Raw genomic sequence first — 9,429 nt, forward strand, 5'->3', positions numbered from 1 at the left:
CTAACACTAAAAGAGCACCAAACGCACTTGCAAAGAGGCGGCCCACTCTAGGCCCAATAAAACAAGGCCCACTCGGTGTTGAATCGTGACATCGAAATTCATCAAACCCCAAAAGAGAACCACATTATCATATTACCAAAACATGAGGGTCTAACCCACGCAACCCAAAGAAATCAAAAGGAAATCAAATTCAAACAATACAAAGGTTGCTCAAGAAAAAACTCACAAAAATAGACACCGCCCCCCGCATCAACACGCACCTCAACCCATCCAAAAGCCTATACAAGAATCTTCATATCTTCCACACACTAACCCCATTCTCAAAACTGTTTCGAGTCACGAATAGAAAAAAATAATCCGGACAAAAATGCATCTCACTCTAACAGTCAAAAAAGTCTCCGAAGTAGCCTCAAAATTGATTTTAAATACGAGCAAAAATCAAAGCACTAAAACAAAAAAAAGGAGAGAAAAAAGAAATGCAAGAACACGTGAAGCAAAGCGTCAAAATTGACCGCCCAAATCATTTTCAGCGCCAAGGGCTGGGCGCCAAAATCTTTGACGCCCCAGCCTGGGCGTTGAAACTCTCTGCCTGCCTAATTTTTAGAAGTGCTCGTCATTTTATCCGCACATAACGGAAAAATAACGAACACTTGGGGGGTACAGCACGTACCCAAACAGGCTTACCAAAAAATATAGCCATACAAAAAAGTCGAATTTTGTTTTTACATAATACTTACGGCAAAAACGGTAGACGAGGCAAAAATAATGATAATACTTCACTCATTTGACCGATTAAGTAATATGCTACCACCCCAGGGCATATCCATTAAAATCCGGCATCCTAGAACTTATTCTATCTAGAACTACGCGCGACCTGATTCTGACAAGATACGTAGGCAATCCTTACCAAGGATTCGGTCCAATAAAAAAAAACATATATAAAATGTGCAAAAAGTGTTAGACGTATAAAAATATAAAAAAAAGGGGGAGAAACAAAAAAATGAAAAATAAAATACACCTTTATTGAAAAATAATAAGAAGGAAAACAAAGTGCTAAGAAATGAAAAAAACAAACACAACTGAAATAAATAAAGGGCACCTACACCCTAGCAAGAACTACACTACTCTAGTTCTATCGGATCATCAAATAAAGTCTTGTAGAGGGCAATGTTCGCAGGATCCACCCCCACAGTCTTCTGCGCTGCCCCAATATCAATCTCCATAAGAACCGGCTCCGGGACACTAACTTCCAAAGATGCCAAGGCTTCAGAAACATTCTCAGTTATAGCCCGCTCAGCCTCAAGGGCACAGACAATGGTGGGAGAAGGATTATTATCATCAACTAGACTAGTCGCTGTTTCTACAGGCGGATGAGCCTTCCTAACCCATACATTGTTCCGGCGACGATCTCCGCGAAAGCTTGCATTTCTCTTAACAACAGCAGGCCCCTTCATGTTAGGCATCTTTTTAGGCCTGAAACTGGAACGGGGAGGAACTTCCTTTCGCTTTCGATCAGGACGAGCTTTCACAGTCTTAATACCATGGGTACGAGGTTTGGCAGAATCAGCACCCTCATACTTAACACGAATACGAGGTATCAAAAGCTCAGCCGGCTCCCCATTTCGAGCCTCGGTCCTCACAGCTTTATCATCGGAGCTCATCCACAACTTGTAGTTTTCAGAAAGACCCACAAAGCCATTTGTAGCTACGGCCCAACGCGGGAGACCATCATAATACTTAGCCCACGCTAGAACCCGTGCTTGTGAAAAGGCCGCTACTTTAGGTGGTACAGTATCAGAAAAGGGGATAGTCTGCCTTAAACCGTATTGACGCATGACTCGGTAAGGGAAAATATAAGTGGGCCGAGATAGCCCCAACAAATAAACATAAACCGACACATCAGAACCCCCCGTCATAGTAGTCAAACCCCACCATGGTACCACCCACTTAATAGAACAAATACCGTGACTAAAAAAGGAGGCCCACTCGGCCTCGTCCTGGCCTCGGTGCAAATATTTTCGGTTACCCAAGGCTATAGGGCGATAATGTTTAGGATCGGCAGGAGTTTCCAAGAGCCTAAGCCGTTCCATGAGCCAAATCTACAAAAAAACGGGTACGATCAAAAGAAAATAATAACAAAAAGAAAACGGTTCCTGGGGCGCAGTTTCAACGCCCAGGACCATGCGCCGATAATTCTATCGCCCAGCCCTAGGCGCTGAAACTCAGCCCCAAGGCAGGACGAATGGAAAATATATATGCAAAAAAAAACGTATACGTGCGCAAAAGAAAATCGATTACCTGCAGTAATAGGGGGCTTCCCTTAAAATATTCAGATTTGGCGTCCTTCTTCAACTCATCCGCACTCAGCAAAGTCTCGGCAACCACCAACGGCATAATAGAATAGCAACTTTCCATCTGGCTAATCAAGGGGATCAACCTTATGTCACCGAACTCACCTGTTATTCGACAGCAAATAATGATTCAACAAGCAAAATACAAGGGCTCGAATATTCAATTTCTGTTCGGTCATATTCTTACTAGGCCTAAAGTGATGTTTTACAAGTTTTATCAAATTAACCTCATCACCTACAACGACTTCAGCAAGCATGTTAGCATCTAGTCCTAGGAAAGCCCCTATGGTTGTTTTACTCTCTTCAATAGTGCCAGGAGTGGCAGGGGTAGCATTAGTAGGATAACCAAGGATCGCAGCAAATTCATCTGGCAAAGGACATATTGAAGGAAATAATGCCCTTGGTCCAAGTATGCATTCAATGTTAAGTCTAATAAATGCGGTTCAGTATTAATTAACAAGTTAATAATTCAGTGAGATCAAGTGAGCTGAATGCCTAGCTAGAGGCCGCTTCAGTTCAAGTGGAATTAATGATATTAATCCACGGCTTACTCTTGACTGAACCCGTAGGGTCACACAAATAGTACGTAAACGGATCAAGTATTTAATGGCATTAAATACTCTATCTATGGATATTCGGAATCGACGGATCTTGGTTTCAGTGGGAGCTGAGATCGTCACAAGCAAGTGAATACTCCGGAAACGATGATATTGCCGGAAACGGAAATATGGATCGTATCGGAAATATAAATATTATCCAAGTCGTAGATGTTGCCGGAATCGGAAACATGGTACGTATCGGAAAATATTATTGGAAATGGAAATATTGCCGGAATCGGAAATATTGCCGGAAACGGAAATATTTTCAGAATTGGAAATATTATCGGAATCGGAAAATAGTTCCGGAAACGGAAATATTAAATATTTGTTCGAAACGGAAATTAATTCCGGAATCGGAAATATTAAATATTGTTCGTATCGGAAATGAATTCCGGAACCGGGAATTTAATCGGAAGCGTATCGTACGAATAAGCATCGGACGAGGCCTGCCGGACGAAGGCCCAGCACGAAGCCAGGCCATCGCCCAGCAAGCAAAGACGCGCGCCAACGCCCAGCCCAAGGCAGCGCCAGGCCCACCGCAAGGCAGGCCCAGCGCGCCAAGGCAAGGCAGCCCAACGTGGGCTGCGTGGGTCGAGGGCACGCGTGCGGGCGCCCTCGTGGCTCCGTGCGTGTGTGTGTTTGTGTCCATGCACAATTCCTAAATCTATTAGGATTTGGTGTATGATTAAATTCCTATTCCTATTAGGATTATTTAATTAAATAGAGTCCATGTAGGATTCTAAGTTTAATTAAATCGTATCCTACTAGGATTCCAATTCCCTTTCCAAACCTCTATAAATAAGGGCCTAGGGTCATAATTTATGTACATGGGATTGAAGTATTCTAAGGGTAAGTTTTGAAAGAAAAATAAGCCAAACACTTGCAAACACATTAACCGAATTTCCTAGTAACCTTAAGGGCGATTCTAGTTGGTCTAACTTGAGGCGGATCCGGACGTACTATGGACTTTCTACGGAGGGACGACATTTGGAGTCCTAAAGACTTGTTCTTGTTCGGTTCGGGCGCAGCTAGGGAGGGCACGCTACAAAGTGTATGCTCCTAAATTATGCTAAATGATTATGTGTAAATAATATGTTTCCTGGCATTAAGGTTTTTCCGCATGATTTATGTTTTGTCATATGTATCATAACCTATCACATATTTCGTTGCCCCGAAAGACAAAAACATGATGATCGGAATCCCAAAAGCCTAGGGCTGCGTGCAGAAAATTATAGTCAATGTTAATTTGTTGTAAGCCTAAAAGTGCCTCTAAGTGGTATTCTTTCAACAAAGCCTTTTCTGTAGGATTAAGGGCCCGTAGCCAACGCCTAACAGCCCGTTGGAGTGAGAAAGTAGGAATCGACATGACGAAAGCAAGGAGTAACTAAAACATAGCAAAGAAAGAAGGAGATTGAGAGTGATGGAAAATAGGGACGTATCTAGCCCCTATATATAGCTGAACGCATCAAGTGACATCCTGATCCCATTCGGAAACGCGTTAAGAAATCCGAAAGTCAAAATTCGCCATGAAAGGACTTTCAGCGCCCGAATCTGGGCGCCGAAATAATTAACGCCCAGCCTTGGGCGCCGAAAATGCAGCCCAAGGCCCAGATTTCACAAAACGCGGAACAGGAAAAGACATAAAACCGCGTTGCTAGACACGAGGACCTATTGCAATTAAGATCAAGCCCAAAAGCACCTTTAAGCTCCCAAATAGCAAAAATGAATGGTAAAACTTGGTCGAAACTTAGACTTATCTCAAGAAACATACATGTACACTTTTCAAAAAAAATATGAAATATCAAGGTCATTCTTCGAAACACCAAAAAATGTTGTTAAAGTCGTTGGTTTCTCAAATAAAAATGTTTGTCTGTCAAAAGATTAAATCAGGTCAAGCTAAACCGAATGATATTAAACCTTGTCGCCCGAAGACTGAATTCGCACCCCATGACTTCGCCAAAGTAGCACACCACTATGAAAGGTCGCTCGCACATACGAGCTCGACCCCAAACATGATTAAAAGACGTTATGAAGTATGCGAAAAATGACCACCAAAGCCCGAGTGCTTGGGGGCTCGCAAAAAGTGTACTCCAACAGAGAGCGCGCAATCAAAATCACATTCCCGGGCTACGCTATACGCCGTCCCATGTTTGGATGATCTCAAAAGAACAGGTTCGACCTCAGAAAAGGGTCGTCATTGACATTTGTACATGGTCCTCTGATCAAAGACCAAGTAGTGGCAAAAATCGAGCCGTAAAGACTAGATCAAAACCACGAAAGCAGATGGTCGCAAGACAAAGGTCCGTCTAAACCCGTTGTCAACCCACGTTCAGGTCACAACTAAATTCGAGCATCCCTCGAAAGAATTCGCTCTTGCAAGAATGAACAAAAGAAATCACGATGGAAAATAGGAAACTTGCCCACCTCAATCAGGCAAGGTCGCGCCGCAAACCACGCAAGTTCCAAATCAAGGAAAAAACGAATTCAGGGATGTCCACCCTTAGCGGACAGGGCTCGCCCACCTTCAGCGGGCGGGGTCTGCGTCACTAGCCGCGCAGGTCCTCAGTTTTCCAAAAATGAAATTTTCAAAATTCAAAATGAAATAGGCTCGCCATCTTCAGCCGGCGGGGTCTACGGCGCAAACCACGTAGGTCCTCATTTTTCAAAAAATAAACACAAAACAAATTTCAAAATAGATTCGTCCACTTCTATCGGACGGGGTGTCCACCCTTAGCGGACAGGTTCGCCATCTTTAGCCGGCGGGGTCTACGTCACAAAACCGCGTAGGTCCTTATTTTCAAATTTCAAAAATAGATTCGTCCACTTCTATCGGACGGGGTGTCCACCTTAGCGGAAAGGCTCGCCATCTTTAGCCAGCGGGGTTTGCGTCACTAACCGCGCAGGTCCTTAGTCGCTGCAGCGATAACTTTTTCTGGTTTTTCGTTTTTTCAAAAAAGAACGATGTGAGTAGCTTTCCCTTTTTCCAAAGATTGGTTTTTCGTTTTTTCCAAAAAAGAACGATGTGCTGGATTTTCCTTCGTTTTACGTCCCATAAAAACAAGGGGGTTTTCTCGTTTAGCTAACCCTGAAAATGAGAATCTTTTAAAACATTTTTTACCTCGTGATTGGGCTTGGGCAGGCCCAATTACACTTTATAGCTTTGATTTCGAAAACATCTGTAGCTACTCCCAATGACAAAGTGAGGGAGTTTCTGCGCACCTTTCGATCCTTCCAATGACAAAGTGAGGAAGTTTCTATACTATCCGTTGACAAATCCCAATGACACGTGAGGGATATGTCGACACTTCAAGTGATGACCCTTAAGTCAAATATTATCACTCTGGGGCTCGTGAGACCCTCGCCAAAACAGGTCACCATGGCTTGTGCGACGCACTCCGTCTAATATTTTGACCATCGTCTTACTCCAAGACTCAGTCAAAGTGGGGGCTAACTGTAGACACCTACTTTTGTCCCCATTCCCGAAAGGGAAGGTTTGATGATGAAAACGTAAATCTCCACTTGACAACGCATATCCTATAAAATAACGAATCTCAATTCCCCTTTTCATTTCACCCAAAACCTGCTATTTATAGAAACCTGCTATTTATGGAAACCTGCTATTTATGGAAACCTGCTAAAAATAATAACTACCGTAATGGGTAGTTGTTAAAAGTGGCAAGTCATAAAAGATAGAAACCTGTCAGAATTAGGTGTTGCACTCCAACATAAATCCTAAATGAGATAGAAATTGCGAGAGAATCCTATTCCTAATATGATTCGAAAGTAAGAGTTACGTATTAATTAAAATCCTAACGAGCCTAGAGTTCGTAACGGGCCCAGATGCATCCCGTCACAAGGTTAATACGCACTAAAAGACTCAATTAAATCTCAAATACTCCGGATTCTAGGAATCCGAATCTGACTAAGAAAAACAGCCCAGATCCTATTTTCAACGCCTGGCTCTGGGCGCCGAAATCTTCGGCGCCCAGGCCTGGGCGCTGAAAGTACCTGGTACGTGTTTTTTCCTAATTCCTCGTGGATTAGAGTTCCACAATTCTATCTTTCCACGAACTCTTTTCTATAAATAGGGCCTTAAGTTCGACGTGAAAAAGAACAACACAACAACACACAATTATATTTCTGAGTATTGACTCTGAACCCCTAAGCCTAAGCCTCACGCTGCAAAACCGATCACACGTTCTGTCGCAATCGATCCATAAATCGAACAGAACGTATCCTGTCCCATAATTTGAGATTCGTTAAATAAAAGGAGAAATAGCAAAGTCAAAGTGGTTAGTTTTCTGAGAACCGTGACGCACCTCTCAATGGTGCGTCGTAATGTGTCCCTTTTCTATGATTTAATTGCTTTCCTCGCCCTTTTATGAACTGTTAAACTAACTAAATCTGATTGTTCGATCACGCTTAATAAATATGATATTTTTGGGAAATTGGATTATCATGCTAGGTCCCTTAAAACAATCTAAATCAGATAATCGCGCTCGATCTAGTACTATATGTTGCATATTGTTAAAATCAACTGAGATTAGTTTAATAGTTAACACATGTCCCTTCAATTATTTATGCTGAGCTAGTAAGGATATCCTGCCTCTGGAGTTATCGAAGAGCGAGTACTCCTCTCGGTAGTTACAGTCCCCCGAACCCTCAATCTCTACCCTGCGGGTGTACGTTGAGCGATCCCCACCACCAGGGATCACAAGGGAACCTACGGCCGTCGTGGTCAAACATAATTGCACTCCCTTTATGTCACGATAACCGGGTTTTGTCAGTTTTTCTCATTGTCGTTAAAAACTGAATGGCGACTCCTATATTACTAGTCAATTGGGTGTAAACTCACAGGAAATCCAATTACACTTGATTTGACAAAAAGAAGCGTCACACCCACGAGGGACGAGGTCACGCATTAGCCTCGTGCTTTTTCGACCCCCCTCACAAGTGAATCTTGGTCCGAACTTCTGATCCAACATATCATTTTTATCCAACAAATTTCTCAAACTCATACTCTACAAAAACCCCATTGTAAAACTTCAAGCATCACCACGCCCTTCCTCTCAAATCCAAAAGTTTACTTGAAACAAAAATTGAAATCTACAGACACCATGCTATATTTCTTGCTGCAGATTGTCCAAAATTAAAGGGGGAAAAATCAGCTTATTCAAACATATTGAAATTGATCGAATCAATATTTAACATCCTATCTTGATCCACAAGCTCACTGATTGAAAATTGAGCTCGTGGACATCCAAAATATATCATTATTTACAACTACTACTAAAATTCAACTCAAATCAAACATCCTAATGTAAAAGAGAAATCACAAAAATTAAAATATACTTACCTCAGACAGCAACAATCATCATAATCAATTGAATGATATTATTCTAATTGATGAAGTTGGTCTGGATTGTAGATAATCCTGTAGATCTAGATGACTGTTGTTGCTTCAACTTTTGTGATAATCACAAAAAGAAATGGAGTGGAATAAGATCAGTCAAAAAAAAAAAATACTGGAACCCGATTTCAATCGAATGAATTAGCGATTTATTTTGGCGGATGAGATAGTAGTATGATGCAATGAAGTTGGATATTGATGTTACCGACAATTACGAGGTTGTAAATTCTAAGAAGCAGAATGTAGCTTTCCCTTTCTTTTCTGTTTTTTTTCAAATTCCCAATACTTAATATTTAAGCTAACTTAATTTTGATCAATTAATTTACTTGATTTTCCATTTCATCTTTTCATTACACCGTACTCCAATTTTACCATATATTGTTGATGATTTAGAGAAATATCTCAATAGAAAAATTTAGATTTGGTCATAAATTTTACGCGTGTAATTTTCTGTTCATGCTAACATAAGGTCTTTAGACAGTAGTATAATCATATTCTCTTTGTGTGTTAAAAAAATAACTACTTAATAAAGACGTGTGATACGAACAAATATAAAAAAAAAAATTTACAGAGGCTTTATCAATTTCATATACGAAGTATCAAATTATTCAAAAAGACATATATTACCTTAAAAAATAAAAGTCAAACATATACATGATGTGTGATACGAAACAAAAATTGAAATTGATACGCAATTACGGTCTTTGAAATAGTAAAATTTGTAAGATTGACATGCAATGTGTGTTGCAAAGAGTCATAAAAACTATAATTCGTTAATTACTTACTCCCTATGATGTACGCAATCCGAACTTTCAAAGAAAGAGTATATATCATCACTCATTTAAATGATTTTATTTAAAATATCAATACAAACTTATAAAACCGTGCAATTGCACGGGTTCTATACTAGTAAATTCTAAAAAGACTAAGGAATTAAAAGATGGAATAGAAGAAGGAAAAAGGAGAGAGAGAGGAAGAAATTAAAAAAACAAAAATGAAATAGATTGATCCAAAAACAAGTCAGGCCCATTTCCTTTGTGATTTTCTTTTGCAGCTCCCAAATTGCTCC

General features: G+C 40.8%; 1 protein-coding gene across 2 annotated transcripts; it reads right to left on the reverse strand.

Annotated features, from left to right (window-relative positions):
• Positions 1 to 946: 946 nt before the first annotated feature.
• Positions 947 to 8,605, reverse strand: LOC130460101 (uncharacterized). Of its 2 annotated transcripts, none has more exons than XM_056827760.1 (3): positions 8,307 to 8,605; positions 2,299 to 2,415; positions 947 to 2,099 (listed from the first exon to the last, which is right to left on the reverse strand). In XM_056827760.1, the coding sequence occupies exons 2-3, from the start codon at positions 2,413 to 2,415 to the stop codon at positions 1,122 to 1,124; spliced, it is 1,095 nt and encodes a 364-aa protein (XP_056683738.1). In that variant the 5' UTR covers positions 8,307 to 8,605; the 3' UTR covers positions 947 to 1,121. The 2 variants fall into 2 exon arrangements, with proteins under 2 accessions (XP_056683738.1, XP_056683737.1); XM_056827759.1 differs by having other exon boundaries at positions 2,299 to 2,419.
• Between the last annotated feature and the right edge of the window lie 824 nt (positions 8,606 to 9,429).

Source organism: Spinacia oleracea, chromosome 4 (assembly GCF_020520425.1).
Source record: "Spinacia oleracea cultivar Varoflay chromosome 4, BTI_SOV_V1, whole genome shotgun sequence".
In the NCBI taxonomy this organism is placed as follows: domain Eukaryota; kingdom Viridiplantae; phylum Streptophyta; class Magnoliopsida; order Caryophyllales; family Amaranthaceae; genus Spinacia; species Spinacia oleracea.